Source organism: Gobio gobio (genome assembly GCF_949357685.1).
Source record: "Gobio gobio genome assembly, chromosome: 6".
NCBI lineage: Eukaryota > Metazoa > Chordata > Actinopteri > Cypriniformes > Gobionidae > Gobio > Gobio gobio.
Window position 1 is genome coordinate 31,698,597 of NC_137102.1, and position 24,880 is coordinate 31,723,476.

Here is a 24,880-nt window from a genome sequence, read left to right on the forward strand (position 1 = left end):
GGAAGGAGTTTCCCAGCTGGTAGATGACGAGGAGATTTGGAAATGGCACACTCCCTACAGCCCTGCACGTACCTTCTGACATCCTTAGCCATCCCTGGCCACCAGAAGCGTTCTTTCAGCAACGAGAGGGTTTCATTGACCCCCGGATGACCAGTACCAAGTGACGTGTGAGCCGAGTGAATGGTGGGAGTGCGTCGTGTCCGTGGGATGTACAGCAAGGCTGGTGGACAGCCCGGCGGAGGGTTCATGGAGGCATTGGAGGAGGGGATAGTTTCTTCAGACCAGGTAATAGGACTTACGATGAGGGATCTGCCGGTTATGGAGCTGATCCTGTAGGTGGTCGGAGACGGAGTGGTCTTGAGGTGTAACTGGCGGCAGATGGCACCGGAGAGGAAGTTGCCGGCTGACCCCGAGTCGAGGAGCGCGACCACTGAAAGGGAGACATTAGCGGCAGTAAGGATGATGACAGTGGTGAGTGGTTTCATTTTATGATCAGCAGGAATAATAGCACTCACCATGGGCCGCGGGGGTCGTATGGGGCATGCAGCAATGACATGCCCAGGTTCACCACAATAGAGACAGAGGCGAAGGGTCAGCCGACGGCGGCGTTCTTCAGAAGTTAGGCGGGAATTTTCTATTTCCATGGGTTCGTGGGCTGGTTCTGGGGTGCTGACGGGTTCGGATCGGCGGAAGGGAACGTTGATGGGATACTGGTCCTGGTGCTCTTGGATGCACACTTGCATGCGAGTGGCGCAGTGAATGGAGTGCTGGATGAACTTCTCAAGGCCGATGGAGTCCTCGCATACAGCGAGATGCAGCCGTACCCGAGGTTCTAATCCTTGCCGATACGATGTAATCAACGCCTGTTCATTCCATCCGCTGACTGCTGAAAGCGTTCTGAATTGCAAAGCCTAATCAGAAATAGACATGGATCCTTGTTTTAAATTATAAAGTTTCTCACCAGCTGAAGAATCTGTGATCGGTTTTCCAAACACTTCCCGGAAGTGGGAAATAAACGCTGCGTATGATTGCGTTACCGCGCCCTGTTGTCACCAGATGGAATCGGCCCACATTAATGCTTTGCCGCTGAGCTGAGAGATGACGAAAGCAATCTTTTAAGTGTCGCTCGGGTACAGGTGCGGCTGCATCTCCAGGACCAGTGTGCATTGCAGCAGGAATTCGCTGCAATTCTCCGCCGATCGTAAGTAGGGCGCCGGTTTGGCCATGGGACTTACATACGGAGGTAGTGAAGGAGGGTTGTTGACAGAGTTGCTGGTGTTCGCTGGTGCAGGTGATGGAACAGTAACTGGAGTGGGTGGTGGAGGAAATGTGCGCCGAAGCGCATCTACCAGTTCTTGGAATGGATCCGGTTGGCTCGTACTGGGTCTTCTGTGTTGGTCCGGTCTTCTGTTACAGTACACAGGAGGCAGACACAGACGTGACAGGTAATGGTAGTTTATTAGACCACAGTAGAGCAGATGTTGTGACACAGGTGAGTTAACTGGTTGTTGGTAGACTTAGATGTGATATGATAGTGATAGTTACTGTCCTTTGTTTTGTAGATAGATGAACGTTGGAGCCTGGAGATCGCTGGAGAACTGAGGAACTGACTGGAACACACCCACACAGCAGACGAGGAACACAGACGGAAGGAGACACGCTGGAGACAGGTAAGTATGTGTAGAGAAGTCCTTGAGGTAAGCATAGCATGACATATATGCGAACGAGACCGGACATGGAGTGCTGTGTGAGTGTGTATCTTATAGTGCTGGTGATGAGTGCCGTGATGAGGTGCAGGTGATGGTGATCAGTACTCTGGGGATGGAGTGCACTGTGATTGGTGGAGGTTGGAACCTGACGTGTCTGTGACAATTGTAATATTTTCCTCTATTATTTTGATGTTTATTGTCATCATTAATATTATTATTAATTTTCATGTATTATTATTTATGTTCATATATTCCTAGCTTTGGCAATATTGTATGATTTACATTCATGCCAATAAAGCAATTTTGAATTTGAACTTGAATTTGAATTTGAGAGAGAGAGAGAGATTAAGTGCGTGTATTACCTCAGTCTGTGCGTCTCTTAACAGTGCCACAACATTGCCAACAGTACCACCAACGTCTCTACTAATAGCGAAACGTAAGTATATCTACTCAAGAACAGTGCCGTTATTACCTCAATAGTGAGAAATGTAATGTAGCTTTTAAGTCGTTAAACAATTTTACTGAAAAAAATCGTCAGAGCAAACGAGTTTCTGTGCTAGTGTGTATGTGTGTGCGTTTTAGTGGAAGAAACCGTAAATAGCCTATTAAAACGTAATTTTTTTCCTATTGTTTACTGTATTTATCTGCTTGGTCAGTGTCATTGTGGGTTTAGGTTGTTTTGCTGTTGTAGGCTGTAAAGAATAAGAAGTAACTTAAATTATTTGGCGAAGTGATATGCAACTGTAATGCCGTCAAGACCTGCCTGGAACTACTTTAGCTGTGCGCTTCCCTGAAAATAATTGCTTTAGAGCATTTGTCAACCAATCAGATTCAAGCATTCAACAGCCCTATAGTATAATTATGAATAATTTACAGCCACTGTGATAATAACATGGGATCTAGTAATCAACAGAAAAGTAACTGTGGTCTGATTACGAGTTTTTTAAAATGTAATATTTTAATATCCAAATTTTTGGAATCTGATTACATAATCCAGATTACATGTAATCAGTTACTACCCAGCACTGATTTCGATTTTTTGCGGACACTACGGTTGCCATGATGCATTTTGTAAGGGGTGATGATGCAAGTTACCTTGGCAGCCACTTCGTCAGCGATGGCCTTTATCTTGTCTTTGATGTCCTCGGTTAGAAGTTAATCTGATTTCGCACAAACTCTAGCCGGTCCATTAGAGCCTCACACTCTTCCAGTGAGAACACCCTTCAGATTTACAGAACATTATGTTTGTTACAACAATAAAGTTTAAACACAACAATGACTTTTATAAAGAAAACCATACTAAAGAGTAAATGGTTTTGCTCTGACGAGAATATCACGTCTTGGTTTAATAGTGGGACCAATTATTGTCTTTGGGAGCTTGGACAGAGACCCTCCATTACAGAGAAGACAAGGTTTTGGAACTCACTTCTTTTCTGCTGAAGAAATATTGATGGCATCCATGATAGCCTTGACCGACTCAATGATCTGCCAGGCTCTGATTGTGTGCTGCTCAAACTTGGTCTTCATGGCAGACTGGGATATAAATTCCTGTGGAATCCATGATGCGAGTTCTTGAGCCATCATTGTGCCACAATTATCAGGGATCACGTCATGATTAAAACTAATCAAAACAAGATTCCAACGGTTAGATTTTATCTGTACCCATCAACATGCTTTTCACTCTTGTCATTGGTTGCTTGCATGGCTGAATCACAACAGACCCATCTATTAATGCCATCGTAGATTACTGTGAATTTTCATCCCTGGTTCCCAAGAATGTGAGGTACTCTCACCTACTCAAATCCGCTAACTTGGCTCAAGGTTTACCACTACGGTAAACGGCTGCCTGGAATCTATGAGGAACACCAAGTATCTCACACATCTGGGAACCAGCAGCAGATGGCCTGAATCAACGCAAAACAGCTTGCTTAAGGAGACCGTCACCACGTTACGCCAGTTCTGGGTGAAGCTGTCATAAATTCTCATCTAGTCTAAACAGCATACAGACAGGGCTAAGTTTCTCAGTTTCTCAGTTTCCATGAATCTCCTCTTAATCTTCATTGTTTTCAGCCTCATTGTCAGACAACGATTATGCTGGAGCCAGTGACTACATTTTGAGTGCATTCCCAGCTAGAATTTTTTTGTTATGAGAATGTTCTGAGAACATTACCATGCGTTGTTCTATAAATGTTTTCAGCGGGTAGTTTTATTTTTGTTCCCAGAATGTTCTTTTAAAAGTTAGGATAACATTATTTTGAAAACATTCTAAAAATGTTTAGTGGTAACATTCTTATAACATTATTCCCTAACGTTCTTATAACGTTTTCAGCGGGTAGTTTAATTTTTGTTCCCAGAACGTTCTTTTAAAAGTTAGGATAACATTCTTTTGAAAACATTCTAAAAATGTTTAGTAGTAACATTCTTATAACATTATTCCCTAACGTTCTTATGAAGTTTTCAGCGGGTAGTTTTATTTTTGTTCCCAGAATGTTCTTTTAAAAGTTAGGATAACATTCTTTTGAAAACATTCTAAAAATGTTTATTAGTAATATTCTTATAACATTATTCCCTAACGTTCTTAAAACGTTTTCAGCGGGTAGTTTTATTTTTGTTCCCAGAACGTTCTTTTAAAAGTTAGGATAAAATTATTTTGAAAACATTCTAAAAATGTTTAGTAGTAACATTCTTATAACATTATTCCCTAACGTTCTTATAACGTTTTCAGCGGGTAGTTTTATTTTTGTTCCCAGAATGTTCTTTTAAAAGTTAGGATAACATTCTTTTGAAAACATTCTAAAAATGTTTAGTAGTAACATTCTTATAACATTATAACTTTCTTATAGTGTTTTCAGCGGGTAGTTTTATTTTTGTTCTTAGAATGTTCTTTTAAAAGTTAGGAAAACATTCTTTTGAAAACATTCTAAAAATGTTTAGTAGTAACATTCTTATAACATTATTCCCTAACGTTCTTATAACGTTTTCAGCGGGTAGTTTTATTTTTGTTCCCAGAATGTTCTTTTAAAAGTTAGGATAACATTCTTTTGAAAACATTCTAAAAATGTTTAGTAGTAACATTCTTATAACATTATAACTTTCTTATAGCGTTTTCAGCGGGTAGTTTTATTTTTGTTCTTAGAATGTTCTTTTGAAAGTTAGGATAACATTCTATAAAAACATTATAAATGTTTTGTGATATTCCTTAAATGTTTAGACATAACATTTTTAGAACATTATCCTCTAACATTTTATAAAGTGATAAGTTTTATTGTAGTTCACAGAATGTTCTCCTAAGAGGTATGATAACGTTCTATAAAAGATATTCTAAAACGGTTTGGTAATATCCTTGTTAAAATTTTAAGTGATAATATTTGTAGAACATTGTCTATCCCAACAGTCTTAAAACGTTTCCAGAATGTTCTCCTAAAAGATACAATAATATACTTTAAAAAACAAGTTTTTAGTGATAACATTGTTGGAACATTATGCCCTAACGGTTACGGGTGTGCTCAGGCAGGAAGGCAAAGACAGGTAGTAGAATACTCAAGCAACGTTTAATACTTCAGAAGACTCGAATATAACAAAGTAGCACACCATACATAACGTATACACAAACGAGGTCGGACAGAGACTGAAGGAATGGGAGGAACTTAAATACAAACACAGATGACTAACTAACGAGGGGCACAGGTGATACAAATGAGGGTAACTAAGGAAACAGACAAGTGGCGGGGAACTCAGACAAAGGAACATGTGATAACTGAAACCAGGAAGTACAAAAAACAACAGAGACAGACAGGAACTGTGACACTAACATTGTTATAAAGTTTTTTTTTCTAGTTTGTTAAATGTTCTCAGACAGTTTTATTTAGAGTCGAACTTCATGCTTCAATAACATGCAAATGTTGTGTAACATTTTAAACTTTATTAGCTTTAACAGAAAGAAAGTGGTTAAGCTGTGTTCTCTTTAAACATTCATGTGCACATCATGAAATACATATATATATAATATATATTTTTTAAAACATTTGTATTAGTACCATGATAAAAAAAAGAAAACTGCTCAAGAAACAACTATGATTAAACAACAAAATTTTACATTTTTATACATTTTGTATTTGTTAACGGTTCTTTAGTCAGCAGATTCAAGCAGGTACAAATAAATAGGGAAATGAATACAAATGAATGCATTACAATTAAATAAATATAGAAATAAAAATAAAGTAAAACAAAATAGTTAGATACAACTCTTTTTTAAAAAATAATTTATCATTTGTTTATATATTCATATATTTTCCTACTATGAAATTGATGGATTTATAAAAAAAAATGGATAAATGAACCAAACTACTAAAAACAGGTAACGACATTCAAGTAAATGTCAATTCTATGCCATTAATTATGTAAATTATTTTGACAAAGGAGTATTTTCTTTGGTTTTGTCAAATGAAAAAACGTGATTTGAAAATTTGCATTACCATCTCAAACCACCCTGTCACTAAAATCTAGCTACATGTCACCTACAATGACACTGTAAACTGTAATGCAGTGGGTCAGTTACATTTTTCAAGTTCACCAAACATGGCTTTCTTGCTTAGCCAGAACATTTTGCTATGCCTACCCTCTAAAGCTAATACATTTTCGTCTTTGATCTAATCAAGTTAGTGTTGTCACGATAGTGGAATTACTAATTTCTATATAATGCTTATGAAAAATAAAGTCATTTTGTGAAAAAAGTATAATTCGCTGAATAGCGAATACTTTACATCCTTGTCTTTTGAACAAACGCTTAACAGTGACCTGAGTCACTCTGTGAGGAGCATATCTCAGTATCAGCTACACAGTTTTCAATTGTTTTTTGCAGAGTTGTCGGGTGGATCTTGTGGCAGGCCTCTAAATATAAAGAAAGGCAAAGAGGGAAAAAGATCAACCCTTTTATTAATTAACGCCCTGTAGTAATCACCCAATTCAAGCTGAAATTTCACAAAAATATTTTACAGTAAGTTTTTGGATTTATCAAGTTTGATGGCAGATTTAGTCGCAGCAAAAGGCACAAGTAGCTTGTGAAGAAATAGATTACTGTATGACATTATCATTAAAGCAGAATATCTCAATGGAGATTACTACTCCTACTTACTGTACATGTTTGCCAGTGTTTTATGATAATCAGTGCTTCTTCTATGTGCACATGGTTGCCAGATTGCAAAGATTAAGTAAAACAGAGCAAAAAATGCATAATTGGGTGGATTTAAAGTCTTCACATCTAGCAACCGCAAGAATGAACGCTTGTGGAGGATAATGAAAAAACAGTCTCCTCTTTTCTCTTTTCAAACTTACGGATTATGATGGGATATATAGCCAGGTCCTGAAAATGTATTTTCCCCTTTCGACCCTTCAAACTGTAATTGGCCCAAAGGCCATTTGTTCAAATTTTTCTCATCATTCGTCTTACAGAGTCACCAGGAGTTTTACCTCTCGGCAGCGACAGATAATCAACCTGTAAAAAGAAACAATGCAGAAAAATAGTTATCTGATAGGACATGGCATATTTCCTAGTGAATTCCTTTCCTCTCAGTGTTCCTTTCATTAGGTTTGACTCTTCAAGTAATAAAGTTGTCAAATTCATCTGTAGTTTTTTCAAACACATTGTCCAAACAAATACAATGAGCTTGATAACTGATCATGACTGAGTGTCGATATATCTGCCCTTTCCCCAGGCCAGAGGAGAACAGAAGTGTCTAATTTAAGACCATTATGATTAAATCTTAGGAGACCATTTATAAACTTTATGGGCACAATGAAAAATTTGCAAATGTGTTTTTCCTTGATATGATATGATGTGTTTATCCCTATCGTTATGAATGCCCGTGAGGCGTGCGTATTTTACCCATATTTTCCCAAATGTACAGCCAGCCAGGGGTAAAAACAAAATGGATTAATGTTAAAATGGAAACTTACTTGGGCTGTCCTCGTTGTGTCTGGCTGAAAAGAAATCCATTGATGGGGTGACTAAAAACACAAGGTCATAGCAAGTTAGAAAGTCAATGCAGTTCACTGAAAGTATATATACAAATTTCTGAGGAAAACAAGACAAAGATAATACACAGACATCAAACACTTTTTGGCTACTCAGTACCATTTACTTACAGGAAGGCATTTTTGGCATCTGTGGAGTCTGATTCATCGTGGCAGTGGCAGTTATTTTCTTCACTCTCTTGGCAAAGGGCTCATCTATATCTGTAACTAATGGATTTTATATATATATATATATATATATATATATATATATATATATATATATATATATATATATATATATATATATACTAATATATATATTACAAATATATACAAATTGCACATACAAATTAGGTGCTTATATTTACAAAATGAGCCTACAAACGCAGAAATAAACCCTTTTAAATAAAGATTTTTTTAATAAAATCACGAAACTAAATGAAAATGTTTAGTGAAATTAAGAAATATTTAAGAGATCGTTAATTTAGTTGTATACATGTGTGCATATATTTTGTTCTCATGTCACAAGTAATAATATCAAGGTTTACAGAGTTTTACACAATTCTTTTGTAGTGTGGTTTTCGGTGAAGTGTACTAAAATAAACATCATCACCTGTGTACATTAGCCCACTTCTTCTCTATGCTTTTTTCTGATAGTGATGTGTCGTTCATGAACGATTCGTTCATTTTGTGATCTTTAATATGACTCGGGACTACCGAGTTGTCTCAGAGAGTGATTCGTTCATTTTGTGTTGACCGCGCATGCGCATTACGCTGAATCTGTACTGGAAACAACAAAAATGATTAGTTCATCTTTCGAGTCTAGAGTCTCGAGTTCGGGTTTGAGTCTTTCGTTCTTCCTGTCAGTCCCATAGAGTCTATGCTGTCAGTAACGGAAACAGAAAAGATGAGTTCTTTTGAGTCTCGAGTTTGAGTCTTTTGTTCTTCCTGTCAGTCCCATAGAGTCTATGCTGTCAGTAACGGAAACAGAAAAGATTAGTTCTTACGAGTCTTTCGGGTTTGACGTTTGAGTCAATCGTTCTTTTGCCACGTGACTTGTCACTGTATTGAACACTAGTTCACAACCTTTTTACTAACAAGCAGGTAGTTATTTTTTTATTTTATTTTTTATATATAATTCTCAGTTAATATCAGACATATACAAATATGGGAAATATATTGACTATTCAAGTCTAACATCACAAATTCAAGTCAATTAGACTATTACTCGTTTTGAATCAACTGTATTTTATTTTTCTCTATTGAGTTGTTATATCATTTTTTTTGTCCTTGTTTTATTAATGAATAAAAATCAGTTTAAAAATGTTACCTAAACCTTTGTAACATAGCTTATAAGCCTATAGCACCTATACAAAAACATATTACACACACACACACACACACACACACACACACACACACACACACACACACACACACACACACACACACACACACACACACACACATGTTTGTTTTTGTGAAATGTGAGGACATTCCATAGGCGTAATGGTTTTTATACCGTACAAACCGTATTTTCTATCCCCTTACACTGCCCCTGCCCCTAAACCTAACCCTCACAGGAGACTGTGCAGTTCACTTTCTGTGAAAAAAAACCTCATTCTGTGTGATTTATAAGCATTTTGAAAAGTGAGGACATGGGGAACGTCCTCATATTTCACCCTCTTTTTGTAATACCTATGTCATACCCATGTCATTATACACATTTGTGTCCTGATATTTCACGAAAACATGCCCACACACACACACACACACACACACACACACACACACATATATATATATATATATATAATTTATTATGTATTTATGTATGTATGTGTGTGTGTGTGTTTGTGCTATATGATTCAAAATGAGTAATAGTCTAATTGACTTGAATTTGTGATGTTAGACTTGAATAGTCAATATATTTCCCATATTTGTATATGTCTGATATTAACTGAGAATTATATATATATATAAAAAAATAAATAAATAAATAACTACGTGCTTGTTAGTAAAAAGGTTGTGAACTAGTGTTCAATACGGTGACAAGTCACGTGGCAAAAGAACGAATGACTCAAACGTCAAACCCGAAAGACTCGTAAGAACTAATCTTTTCTGTTTCCGCTACTGACAGCATAGACTCTATGGGACTGACAGGGAGAACGAAAGACTCAAACCCGAACTCGAGACTCGATACTCGAGACTCGAGACTCGAGACTCGAGACTCGAAAGATGAACTAATCATTCTGTTCCCGGACCTGTGTGTCACATGGCCCGGCCCAGCCCCATCAGAGTCAGACACAGACGAGTCGACAACTAACGACAACTAACGAGGAGTTCGAAGACACGAGAGGCGGAGAACAAACGTGATAAATATGAAGTTGCAAAAGAAAGAATGTCTTGGATCAGGAGGTGAGGTGAACAAATAGAGTTAGATTGCAATAGCCTGAGCCAACAACTAATCAATTAATTAAACGTTTCAGTTTCTTATCATTTGGCTTTGGTTGCAGTACCCTATAGTTTATTTGTATTTAGTTTTACAAATGTAATTAACATTTTCATAAGTACTAGATGGGTTGGGATATTTAACATGTCATTTTAATTATATTTTGCTGAAATGAACGAAATGACTCGAAATGACTCGAAAAAAGATTAGTTCATTTTGCTGAACGAGACTCACAGATCCGAGTCAGTAAAACAATCCGAACTTCCCACTCTTATTTTCTGATGGTTTAAAGAACAATTACTCCGAGTTGCCCTCTGTCGTTTCAAAGAATAGCACAACGGCGAGCGCGTCGAGTATAAACGCCTCGTCCGTTTGGGGAGGAGCGCGCGCAGTCAGCGGAGTAAAAGTAAAGAAAGTAAAGTTTTTCACACAGGACGCGGAATGCTGGCCGCTAGGTTCACCGTTGCCCTTCGGATACAACGCGATTTGCGTTGCGCTACGCCAGAGCAAAGTAGGCGGAGTTTTCAAAACTTTTTGGATGCCGCGCTGGTAATCGTCACAGAGCCCAGCGGCAAAAGTTGAAATATTATATATAATGTGGCAGAGAGAATGTTCTTCCTTTGTTATTATGAAACATTGGGACAATGTTTTATTGAGATCATTATAAAAACTTTCAATTTAAAAACATTCTCAAAATATATACTCAAAATGTTGCAAGTAAAATGTTCTAATTTTGTTAACTCGTCACATTAGAAGAACGTTTTATAAAGAACATTCAACATCTCATCTCTCAATGATATCCTCAAAACAGTTTCCTATGTGGCAAAGAGAATGTTCTTCCTTTGTTATTATGAAATATTTGGACAATGTTTTTTTGAGATCATTATAAAAACTTTCAATTTAAGAACATTCCCAAAATATACTCAAAATGTTGGTAGTAAAATGTTCTAATTTTGTTAACTCGTCACATTAGAAGAACATTTTATAAAGAACATTCAACATCTCATCTCTCAATGATATCCTCAAAACAGTTTCCTAATGTGGCAGAGAGAATGTTCTTGTCACAATGACGAACTCTGTGACTCCCTCCTCTGGCCACCAGAGGGAGCCATCACCAGAATACTAACTCACTATTCACTACATTTCCCAATAGCCCGTACCTTGGACTGATTTCTCGCCAGCTGTTACCCATCACCGGGACTATAAAGGACTGCCATTCACTCCAGTGCACCGTGAAGTCTTGTTTTGCCTAGGTGGACATTTCTGAGCGTTTATATATCCTGTTTGACTGCCTGTTGCCGACCACTGTTGTTACCTGTCTATCTCTGCCTGCTGCCTGCCTTTTGATCCTTGCCTGGTTATTTTTCTGTGAATGTTATCTGCCTGCCCTGACCAATTGCCTGTTATCTGACTACGTTTTCTGCCTGCTCCTATCATTTCCAGTTTATCCCTGTCTGACCCTGCCTGTACGACCACGCTATTTTCATTAAAGCATGCAAATGGATCCCAGTCTAAGTGATGAATCATTACAGTTCTTCTTTTGTTATTATGAAATATTGGGACAATGTTTTATTGAGATCATTATAAAAACTTTCAATTTAAGAACATTCCCAAAATATACTCAAAATGTTGCAAGTAAAATGTTCTAATTTTGTTAACTCGTCACATTAGAAGAACGTTTTATAAAGAACATTCAACATCTCATCTCTCAATGATATCCTCAAAACAGTTTCCTAATGTGGCAGAAAGAATGTTCTTCCTTTGTTATTATGAAACATTGGGACAATGTTTTATTGAGATCATTGTACAACTTGTTACCTCAGAAACATTCCTAAAACATAATTTGAATGTTGCAGTTAAAATGTTATATCTTGGTTTACATTTAACGTTCTCACCTCAAATGTTCTTTCAAAACTCTGGAACTCCATCAGTCGCTCTTGGAATCCTTCAGCCAAAGCACCGCCTTTAAACAAAAAGCATATGCCCCATTTGGTCCCCATAATACCAGCCAATAAATGAAAAAAGAAACTAAGCATGTGTGATGAAGCATAATTTTTTCATATTTTTCACACTTCAAGTCACACCTCAAGTATCATTCTGAATATCATTGGGCCACTTTAAGATTTATTAGCATCTGCCTCAGAGTGTTTTATGGTTGTTACACTCATTTCTAACTTGGCTAGGACTCGTTTTTCCTGGTCTCCCTCCAGAACTGTGTCAAAAGCAGTAGACTCGGCACTGTGTGACCCAAAGCGCTGGAGCCTACCAGTCTCTGGCATTCCCTGGGCGTGGTGGATCCTGGCACTCAACACCTCCTTGGCAGAGACAAAGAAGATGCAGTCAGGTGCCTTGTGAAGGTCCACTACCTTCAGCTCCTCCACTAAGAAACTGACACAGCAATCCATGTGCTGTTTTCGCACCTAAAAGGGCAGTGAAGTAGAAACAAATTAACAGAACAACTCTATTAACACAACTTTCATTCATATCATTAATAAACTTATAGTCCATAAAAATATTCAATTCAATTTTATATCTATACTAGGTAGTTCACACAACAAAGAACATTCTGTCATCATTTACTCACCCTCAAGTTGTTTCTAACCTGTATGAATTTCTCTCTTCTGCTGAACACAAATTAAGTAATTTTGAAGAATATGGGTAACCAACAGTTGATGGACCATAGTATGGAAAATTACGATATTTTGATGAAATCTGAAGCCTTTCTCTCCCTCCATTGACAGGTATGCAACTACCACTTTGATGCTTAGAATAAAAAAGCATTCATCAACCCACACATCAGTTGTGGTATATGGAAGCTTAAGCATGTTCTGCAAGAACCAATGAGGTTCATTCACGTGTTACGCAGCACATTTGAGCTTCCTCAAGAACCAATGAGGTTCATTCTCTCATTTGTTACGCTGCACGCTTGAGCTTCCTCAAGAACCAATGAGGTTCATTCTCTTGTGTGTTACGCTGCATGTTTGAGCTTCCTCAAGAACCAATGAGGTTCATTCTCTCGTGTGTTACGCAACACATTTGAGCTTCCATAAGAACCAATGAGGTTCATTCTCGTGTTGTGCAACACGTTTCAGTTTCCTTAAGAACCAATGAGGTTCATTCTTGTGTTACACAGCACGTTTGAGCTTCCTCAAGAACCAATGAGGTTCATTCTCTTGTGTGTTACGCTGCACGTTTGAGCTTCCTCAAGAACCAATGAGGTTCATTCTCTTGTGTGTTACGCTGCATGTTTAAGCTTCCTCAAGAACCAATTAGGTTCATTCTCTTATGTGTTACGCATGCATATTTGAGCTTCCACAATTACCAATGAGGTTCATTCTCTCGTGTGTTACGCTGCATGTTTGAGTTTCCACAAGAGGTTTGTTCTTGCGCGTCATGCAGGTTCAGTTGAGCTTCTGTTTATGTTCTCTGATCAATGTTTATATATGAATAAAAGCCTAAATTAAATCCCTTCATCATATAAAGTGATCAAGTCTCTTCAGAAAATTTGAAATAAACGGCTCAATCATATGGATTAGTTTTACGATCTCTTTATGAACTTTTTCAAGCATCAGCATCAGTTGCGTGGACTGCCAATGGAGGGATCAAAAATATATTTATTTGTGTTTCAAAGATGAGCGAAAGTCTTAACGGTGAGTAAATAATGACAGCATTTCTATTATTGGGTGAACTAACCCTTTAATGAAATGATTAAGTGGAGGAATGATAAAAGTTACAAAAATCTCACAAATCTCTGTTGGTTTTGTTTGGTGACACTTGTGACTTATAAATATAGGTCATGAGTCATATGTAATAAAATGTACATCTTCCAGATACTCTGGCTCTAAGACAGATGCGTCCCAGCAATTGTTTAGGATGAAAATGTTGGGCTTTGATATGCGCTCATTCACTTTGTGGGAAAAGTGCTTCTCCTTTCAAAGAGTAAAACATTGAAATAAACAAAAGAGAAAATAATGAAAAACTGCAGGAAAAAAAAATACTAAAAGTTTTTTTTTCTTCTGGTAAATAATAAAAGCAAAACTTATAGGGATGTATCGATACTACAATTTTGTCCAATACTTTAATAATTATCAATATAGAATTTTAATATCTAACCATGTTTTGCCATAATGAATGCAAAATAAATCACTAAAAAATAAATTATTTTAAAGGCTACAAGTTAGTTTGGCCATCACAACATTATACTGTGCACTATGAAAATGGATATTCATTTTGAGATTTGCTAGACATTTAACAGTTTTATTAAATGATTAGTTATTATAAACGTTTAGTTAAGTGATTTTTAGATGACTGCAAAGGTTATCTAAATGATCATGAAGCATCTAAATAGAGGAAATTAGTATGAAAGATTAAATATCCCACCAATACCAATAAATGAAAAACAGCCCTCTAATATTGACTGATTACAGATATTACACATGTATATGGAGTACTGACAGTGATAAGTTGCTACTCACAGTGTTCATTATGTTAGACTCAGAGATCCAACTGTCCAGCTCTGATGTGACATCTGTGCCTGGGCTGAGGAGTGAGGACAGAGTCGCTCATTAACATTCCACCAAACTTCACATAATGATATATTCTTTATTGCTAATCTGAGATCAGGCAATTTGGCGTCTGTTTCAGCAAACAGAAATCATAAATGGGTGTTCAATATTCCAAACAGGTTGTGACCACCCATGATACCTCTAGAGCAGCACTGCCAAAACCATTAGTGCTTCAAAATACATCAAACCTTGTAGAGTCCATGTCCATGTATCTGCCAAGGATGCACAGAGTATGCAGCGATTCTTCAGGGTTAGATTTCTCAAAATGATTGTGAGCTAAGTTGATTGTGGTGCCGTAGGCTTACGAAGGCTTACAAAGCTTTTGAGCAACTCAGCTCAGGCCTGTTGTTCATGTGCCAAACCACCCTGCAGAACTTTAATTCAGCTCTGACAACACTATAGCTTGTGTGGAGGGGTCCATACCTATCCATCAGAACCAGATCATCTCTCAGCACAGCACACTTAGTTTTGGGCCAGAACACTCGGACTAGACAGCCCGAATCTTGGTTCCTGTCCATATGCAGAGCATGGGCCAGATGATTGACTGTCTGTAAGTTAAATTCAAACTTTAAGCTTCAACAGGATATAGGATCACAAAATATTAATATACCACAATATTAAATCACCTGCTATTTATCTTTTTTAAATGTCAAAATGACATAAGGAGCTTTCCAGTGAATCTTGTTGAAACGTTGCATTATGTAAATAATAAAGCTAGTTTCTTGAGAAGTGACATGACCTACATAACTTGACATGCAATTAGTTTAGAAAATGACAACAAATTCTACATTAAACTTCACTAGAGATGATACACTAGAATGTATCTCTTTATTTGATCAAAAAGATGACAATGGCTGATGGTGATAACTAAGCAAATATGTAATTACTACAATGGTAATTTTTCACTAGAAATTACATCAGAAGTGGAAAACGTTAGTCAAAAACGTACATTTACACACAAACTGACCAGCAACCGCAACTTTCAGACGGCATCTTTATTTTTCGTCATAGAATGAAAATCACAGGATTGACAGGAAGTGAAGCTAACATTGGAATTGGATGTGCCTTGATGCCTTCCTTCCTTGAAATGCGTCCTCTGAAGGCAGCGTTCTTCAGTTTTTGGACGCAGCCATTATCACTCACTCCCTCTAAAACTGTCCTCACACCATTACCCAGTGCTTTTATATATAAATTATTTTTAAACATTCACAGCTGTGCCTCTTTTATTTGTCTAGTCTGTCAGATGCTTAAAACATTTACACCTTTTTTGAAAAAAATGTTTAAAGCTAGAGTAGGCAATGTTCCCTTTCAGTCGGTCACTACGACGTACGTCGGTAATACCGACGAATTGGGATCCCTTCAGAGAGCCCCTATCAGCTTCGAGAACTTAAGAACAGGCCAATGAACAATTGGCGTGCGAGATTTGCATCTCGCGCTCCGCCCCGCGCCGCGGGTATAAACAGGAAGCGAGAGCATCGCACTGACGTCATTCACTTCGGAGCCGAACCGGCGTTTGAAGAGTACGAGACTGCTTTCCTGATTATTCAGCAAAGAGAATCACAGAGAGAACAGAGAAGAGGATCGTGTGTTGGTGTGACGGCACTTTCCAGCGGGACCGCAAACTCAAGCTGCAAGGAACCACTGCTGTTATCACAGCAAACAAAACTGTTGGTATCGGTGGGCGTTCCATTTTGAGAGCAAACACAGGCTGCACTATCCCCTGTGTGTTGCCGCGGTTTCCCTGGATGCTTCAGCACTCTCTAAAAGAGCGTTTCCTCACAAAAAGAGCAACACGGGTGTGACTGCGTCTTTTTCAAGATGTCATTCCACCTGTGCGTTTCTGGATGCGGTCGTTCCCTCTCGCCCGCTGACGGCCACACTCACTGCATCACGTGCCTGGGCTTACAGCACGCTGAGGCAGCGTTTGTGAATAGCTCGTGTTCTCACTGCGGGAACATGACTATTGCGGTGCTTAGATCTAGACTCACCTACCTCCGGGAAGGCGGAGTCCCCCTCCCCATACCTCGATCTAGAGCTATCCCTAACCAGGATAGACCTACTTCGACGGATGACCGGGGTGATCTGTGGATAACGTTCAGGACAAACCCGCCTAGTGTCCCTACGCAGGTCCCTGAACCCTCACAAGCAACGCTGCCGGTGGCGCCACCGGAAGAGATCGCTGGTCCCGCCCACGGGCGCCCAGTCATCTCTTTCGGAGCGCCCGCGGACGAGCAGATGTCGATCGCAGCATTGGAGGGGGAGTTCCAGTCCTCGGAGGATGAGGACTCAGCTGTACTGCCTCCCTCTGGGAGAGTGGCAACGGTTGAGTCGGACCCCGAGTTGACGGCTATGCTTTCCCGGGCCGCCGAAAAGGTCGGGCTTGTGTGGAACCCTCCACCACGTCCCGAACCTTCTAGGTTGGATGATTGGTTCCTGGGGGGGGGGGTCGCGCTGGTTCTCAGCGTCCCGCCCCAGTGCCATTCTTCCAGGAGGTGCATGAGGAGCTTTCCAGATCGTGGACGACACCCTTCAGTGCCAGAAACAGACCTGGAGGCTCCTCCCTCCTCACTACCCTTGACAGTGGACAGGCCAAGGGTTACGAGAGGATCCCGCCAGTCGAACGCGCCGTCGCGATGCAGCTGCGTCCGGCGACCGCCTCCGAGTGGCGTGGTGATCCTCGTCTCCCGTCCAAAGCCTGTAGACTTTCGTCCAGTCTGACTGCGAAGGCCTACAGGTCCTGCGGAAAGGCCGCGTCTGCCTTGCATGCCATGGCGTTGCTCCAGGTGCACCAGGCCCAGGCACTCATGGACATGCACGAGGGTAGGTCTGACCCTCCGGGAGCTCCGGGCGGCGGCGGACCTCGCCCTACGGGCGACGAAAGTTACCGCCCGTTCCGTGGGTCAGGCGATGTCCACCTTAGTGGTCCAGGAACGGCATCTCTGGCTCAACCTGGCCGACATGAGGGAGACTGACAAGAACTGGTTCCTGGACTCCCCCATATTGTTGGCCGGGTTGTTCGGCGACGCGGTCGAGAATTTCGCCCAGCAATTCTCGGCCGCCCAGAAGCAGACGGAGGCCATAAAGCATATCCTGCACCGGCGGCCCGCTGCTGCCTCCACCCAGCCGCCGGCTGCAGCACCTCCGCCTGCCCGTCGCCGAGGACGTCCTCCTGCGGCCGCCCCCGCTCCCGCCCCAGCCCAGCAGCAGCCTTCCACCGGCCTGGGCGTGGAGCCGGTCGCGGGAAGAACGTCCAGCCCGCTCAGGCCGCTGCCAAGCCAGGTGGCAAGCGCCGTCGGAAGAGACCCTGAGACGGGCCGCCCAGAGATGGAGGAAACTGCTCTTCAGGAGATGGCTGCAGCACCACTCCTTCCCCCGGTGGAGGGCCGGGGGAACACCATTTGTTTTTCTGTTCTGCCACTGGCCTCAGTGCCAGTGGCACCCAAATTTTCAATAAAAGAGCAGTTTCCAACATCTCTGGGTGCCAAGAGAGCGTGTCTGGCGGTATGCGACGCTACCATGCCTCGTACCCCTCAGACACCTCTCTCCTCGCCAACAGGGGGCGTCGGTTGTGCGGACGCACACAATGTGCCTCCCCACGCTCGCCCGCCCCCTCAGCGGATGCAGGTCGTGTGTCAGACCCAGACCCCTGCACGGACCACTCCCATGTCGTCCTGGGGCCCCTGCGTTCGGCTGCGCTGCCCCGCTCCGGGTACGTCCGTGGTGCCGATGATCCTGCTTGCTCGGTCTCTGGGGGCCTGGCTAGCGCTCCCCAGCCCGTCTTGCTGGATCATCCACACCATCAGACTCGGCTATGCGATTCAGTTCGCCCGGCGTCCCCCGAAGTTCAGGGGTGTCCACTTCACATCTATACCGAAGGAGGGCGCCCCGGTGCTTCGGGCGGAGATCGCTGTCCTATTGGCGAAGGACGCGATAGAGCCGGTCCCTCCAGCCGATATGAAGTCCGGGTTCTACAGCCCGTACTTCATTGTACCCAAGAAAGGTGGCGGGTTACGACCGATCCTGGACCTGCGTTACCTGAACCGCTCCCTCCACAGGATGCCGTTCCGAATGCTAACGCAGAAACGCATCTTCAGGTGCATCCGTCCCCAGGATTGGTTTGCAGCGATCAACCTTAAGGACGCGTACTTTCATGTCTCGATTCTCCCTCGACACAGACCGTTCCTACGCTTTGCTTTCGACGGACGGGCATACCAGTACAAAGTCCTACCCTTCGGGCTGTCCCTGTCGCCCTGTGTCTTCACGAAAGTCGCGGAGACGGCCATTGCTCCCATGAGAGAGCGTGGTGTTCGCATCCTCAACTATCTCGACGACTGGCTGATCCTTGCCCAGTCGCGGGAGCAGTTGTGCGAACACAGGGACATGGTGCTCCGGCACCTCAGCCAGTTGGGTCTTCGGGTCAACTGGGAAAAGAGCAAACTCTGTCCCGTACAGAGGATCTCTTTTCTCGGGATGGAGATCGACTCGGTCGCCATGACTGCGCGCCTCACAGAGGAGCGCGTCCAGTCGGTGCTGAGCTGCTTGAGTACGCTCAAACGCAGTACAGCGGTTCCACTGAAACATTTTCAGAGGCTCCTGGGGCATATGGCAGCAGCAGCCGCAGTAACGCCGCTAGGGCTTCTCCATATGAGACCGCTTCAGCACTGGCTACACGACCGAGTCCCGAGATGGGCGTGGCACAGCGGGTCCCTCCGTGACGCCGAGATGCCGCCAAACCCTCACCCCGTGGTCGGACCCTTCATTTCTACGGGCAGGAGTGCCTCTAGAACAAGTGTCCAGGCATCATGTTGTCTCCACGGATGCCTCACCCACGGGTTGGGGTGCCACGTACAACGGGCTTGCAGTATCGGGTCTGTGGACGGGGCCCCAACTGCAATGGCATATCAATTGCCTAGAGTTGCTGGCAGTTCGTCTTGCTCTCAGCCGCCTCAAGGGGTCGCTCAAAGACAAGCACGTTCTGGTCCGGACGGACAGCACGACGGCCGTTGCGTACATCAACAAACAAGGTGGTCTACGCTCCCGCCATTTGTCCCAACTCGCCCGCCATCTCCTCCTGTGGAGTCAGAAGCATCTGAGGTCCCTTCGTGCTATTCACATTCCGGGCCTGCTCAATCGTGCGGCCGACGAGCTGTCACGGTTGCCAGTGCTTCCCGGAGAGTGGCGACTCCACCCCCAGGTGGTCCAGCTGATTTGGAGTCGCTTTGGGGCCGCACAGATCGATCTGTTTGCCGCCCACGACACGACCCAACCCACTGCCAGTTGTTTTATTCCCTGTCCAAGGGGACCCTCGGCACGGATGCACTGGCACACAGCTGGCCCCGGGCTCTGCGCAAATATGCGTTTCCCCCAATGAGCCTTCTTGCACAGACACTGTGCAGTGTCAGGGAGGACGAGGAGAATCTCCTCTTGGTAGCTCCGTACTGGCCCGACCTAGTGCTCCTCGCGACAGCACCTCCTTGGCCCATTCCTCTGAGGCAGGACCTTCTGTCTCAGAGACGGGGCACCCTATGGCACCCGCGTCCAGACCTCTGGAAACTCCATGTCTGGTCCCTGGACGGGACGCGGAGGTTCTAGGTGACCTACCGCAAGCGGTAGTCGACACCATCGCTTCCGCCAGAGCCCCCTCTACGAGACGGCTATATGCGTTGAAGTGGAACCTGTTCGTCGACTGGTGCACTTCTCGCGAGAAGACCCCTGGAAGTGTTCGATCGGATCTGTGCTATCTTTTCTTCAAGACGGGTTGGAGCGAAGGCTGTCTCCCTCCACCCTCAAGGTATATGTTGCCGCTATCGCCGCAAGCCATGACCTCATTAATGGTGAGTCCTTAGGCAAGCATGATCTGATCGTCAGGTTCCTGAGGGGAGCGAGGAGACTAAATCCTCCTCGCCCTTCCTCTATACCCTCTTGGGACTTGACTCTGGTGCTGACCGCACTGCAGAGGGCGCCCTTCGAGCCTTTACAGTCAGTAGAGCTTAAGATCTTGTCTCTAAAGACAATCCTCCTGATTGCATTGGCCTCAGTTAAGAGGGTAGGGGACCTGCAGGCATTTTCGGTCGACGAATCGTGCCTGGAATTCGGAAGAATACATCATTCTTCTGATGATGTAACGAGTACATCAGGTGTTATGGGAAGTGTTCCCGGTTCCGGCATTGGGATCCCAATTCGTCGGTATTACCGACGTACGTCGTAGTGACCGACTGAAAGGGAACGTCTCGGTTACGTATGGTAACCCTCGTTCCCTGAAGGAGGGAACGGAGACGTACGTCCCGTCGCCACAGTTCCTTCCATCACTGTTGGCCGGGTCACTGGTTCGGCTCCTCAGTGTAAAACGTCAGTGCGATGCTCTCGCTTCCTGTTTATACCCGCGGGGCGGAGCGCGAGATGCAAATCTCGCACGCCAATTGTTCATTGGCCTGTTCTTAAGTTCTCGAAGCTGATAGGGGCTCTCTGAAGTGATCCCAATTCGTCGGTATTACCGACGTACGTCTCCGTTCCCTCCTTCAGGGAACGAGGGTTACCATACGTAACCGAGACGTTTTTCATAAACACTTTTTTTATACTGGTTAAAACTCTCTTCACCTCATGATAACAATCAATAATAAGTGGTTTAAATATTTACAAATGTATATATCTTCTGTGGAAGTTTCAGAACCAAAAAATATTTGGTATGTTATGCAATGATAGGATGTCCTTGCCTGTCAACCTATACCTCTGAGTACGCTGCTCGCGCAGACATTACACGTCATCAGTGTGTTCCATGAGACTATGCCGAGGGTGCTTCTTAATACTCAAATTGATGCTTACTCATTTCCTTGCTCTTCCGTCCTCCAGCCTGTGACCCGGAAAATGATCAAACTCAGCCACCCTGAAGGACATCTCAATTTTCTAGTTTCACCGCGAGGAACGAGGAGTGAGGAAGCTTCCTAAGGAGTCATGGTGTATACAAAGGTGTATCCTTCCCTCGCATCCTTAGGGGGAGCAGCTAAGACGCGAGGAAAGGAAATGAGGAAAGGAAGCGAGGATGCACAAATAAGAAATGAGAAGCACCCAGAGTTGTAGACTTGTATCTGCCAGCTTTAATAGTTCATTCTGAACCAAAAACAGATTGTACAAGTCAGAGCTAGGTTTTTTTCATGAATTATTAATGTAATGTTATGTGTTGAGACATGAGGTAATTTAACGCCGTCTCTCATGACGCTTTGCAGACTCTAATCTGAATCTGTGTGTTCATGTGTTTTGAAGGAGGCATGGCTTTGGAGACGCTCTTTCAAATCTAGCACTACTCCTAGCCTCTCTGAAATTGCCTACACTAGCATTAACTGTAAGTAATTGTGATTATATTTTCTCACAAGCCAACTTAAACATTTTAGGTTGGTCCCAGTACGCAAGAATAAGAGTAACTTCATTAAATATAGTAAATAAATAATTATCTCAAAATAACCAGTTTACAAACATAAAGAGGCTTGGGAACTGCATAATATTTGCGTCATACTTCAATGTTTTTCCTCTCTTCGGAGTCCTCAGTGGTAAGGTAGGCATGTTCCCCATCTGTGCCCTCCACACTCAGGAAACAGTTTGTGGTGTGGCCGATTCCACTGGGCAGAACCCGCTCCCTTAGCATGGCATTAATTACTGTACTCTTTCCATTACTGGTCCTGAGAAACAGCATATAGCATCCAGTAACAAACTGTCTATTTACACTCTGATTCAAGAGTAGCTCAAACCCAAATTAATGAGGAGGAAAAAAGAGAGAAAGAGATCCATGTACACAAGTACTTTTTGGTATCTTGCTTATTTGTATAAATTAACTCTGAATGCCAATATTTTGGCAATATTTTGGAGAAACAGCATATAGCATCCAGTAACAAACTGTCTATTTACACTCTGATTCAAGAGTACCTCAAACCCAAATTAATGAGGAGGAAAAAAGAGAGAAAGAGATCCATGTACACAAGTACTTTTTGGTATTTTGCTTATTTGTATAAATTAACTCTGAATGCCAATATTTTGGCAATATTTTGGAGAAACAGCATATAGCATCCAGTAACAAACTGTCTATTTACACTCTGATTCAAGAGTAGCTTAAACCCAAATTAATGAGGAGGAAAAAAGAGAGAAAGAGATCCATGTACACAAATACTTTTTGGTATCTTGCTTATTTGTATAAATTAACTCTGAATGCCAATATTTTGGCTGAAGAGCTAAAGCACAAAAATTGTTTATCTATTTCATTCTACTGGCCTGTTGTCATTGTATGGTTTACATACGAGTATGCTGTTGTTTTACCTGCCAAAGAAGGCCACCTTCATGTGTCTGCGGGCTAGCACATCTTTGATGACAGTTAGTTTCCTGGAGCAGGCCTGGATCTGCAGACACTGTTCTTCCTCAGCTACATGCTCCAGATCATCACTCTTCCATGTCTCAGGGTACCACACACACATATAAATAGGGGTTTGGGGGATGGGCGGGGGGGGGGGGGGGGGGTCACAATATGGTCTATATTGAAATGCTAGGAAATCTAATCTAATGAAATTCATTAAGTTTAAGTTAAAAATTTAGTTGCACGATTTTGGAAAATTTAAACAATGGAACATTATTGCAAAAAAAAAAAAAACTCTGTCTTTGGTCCTACTAAAGCATAAGTTATTTGTAACAATTAACATTTCACATGTTATGCTGATAATATCATTTGTAATGAAGAAAACTATGTACATTAAATGATAAAAAGCCAAAACCGAAGCATTTTCACTAGTGTTCTCAAATGTAAATAACAAACAAACAAATAATAATACCATGGTCTTTTTGTAAATGAAATAGATTAATAACAAAATATATAATTAAAAAAATAAATAAATATATATATATATATATATATATATATATATATATATATATATATATATATATATATATATATATATATATATATATATATATATATATATATTTATCAATGCCAAATGCAATGGTTAATTATTCCATCTTGCCCTCTACAAAATCTGATCCCTCTCTAACAAACTCCAGCAGCTGGTGAAACATAGCACTGATTGTCCTCTTTGCCGCCAAAAAAGTGTTGCAGTGGCGAAACATCGTCCTGCTCCATGTTTAAATTCTGAAAGTACAGTGAGTATAATTCACAGTTCAGATGACTAAAAACATTGTGGCATAATGTTATATAAGCGTAATTCTAAGGCTTTGGTACTCACCTGCTCTGACAACAGAATTACAGCAGTACAAGTTCAAGTGGTGCTGTTTCTCAAATGAGGTCAAAGAGCATATTCATTACAGTGACATGGAACCTTTTCCAAAACATCTTTTCTGGTCCTCCTTTAACCATTAGAGAAGTATGTCTGTGTACAGGATATTGAGATTGTCTGATGAGATTTGGTAATACTCAGAAAGTCTTTACAGAGCAGGACTAGTGACCTCAAATCCTCTTATCCAGGACTTAATTAAGCAGACAGCTTCCACTCACCTTTCTCTAACCACAAACTTCTATTTCAGTTAGATAGCCTTGATTGTAGTAAGTGTGATTTTTCAATGTTCAGTGCATGCTTTAGTGATTTGTAGCAGTGGTACTTTATTCGTTATTGAAAAAAATAAGTTATGTGCACATAATATTCAATTACGTATGGTTTATTTACTTTTAAGGCAATATGTTTCCTCACTTCCTCGTTTGATAAGTCAAACTGATCACGTATTTACTCAAAACACATTGATCCATGATGAAAATTATTGTTCTGATTGTCCTGATCATTTTGAACGAATTTTGCCATAAGAGATGGTACCAATATTCCCTTGTTTGAATTTTGAAAATAATGACATTTTAAAGGCCAAACAGATGCTGTTCTCTCAGCCAAGAAAAACTAGAGCAGAAGACTGATAAAAAGAGAGGTGTGGTGGTTTGCTACATGAAAGTGTGCAACTTTCATCTCAACTGTCATCATTTTTAACAGTGCAATTTTGCATATCTGCAATGCACATTTCTGCCACACCCAAATGTCTCTCACTGCTTGCAAATTTAGGATAGAAACTAAATTAACAGGATCTTCATCCTATTTCTGACCTTTTAAATCTGTAAGATTTCTATCACTTCTAAATCATCTCAAAGGAGCATCTCT

The 24,880-nt window shown here is 41.7% G+C and overlaps 1 protein-coding gene across 1 annotated transcript; it reads right to left on the reverse strand.

Annotated features, from left to right (window-relative positions):
• Positions 1-276: 276 nt before the first annotated feature.
• Positions 277-23,862, reverse strand: mfn1a (mitofusin 1a; the record flags this gene model as incomplete). The annotated part of the gene is given in 13 exon segments (XM_079819413.1): positions 277-330; positions 2,805-2,860; positions 2,863-2,930; positions 3,136-3,257; positions 12,072-12,139; positions 12,443-12,596; positions 13,998-14,105; positions 14,652-14,715; positions 15,165-15,289; positions 22,252-22,414; positions 23,046-23,179; positions 23,754-23,828; positions 23,830-23,862. Coding segments are annotated over 13 exon segments (1,224 nt in total).
• Between the last annotated feature and the right edge of the window lie 1,018 nt (positions 23,863-24,880).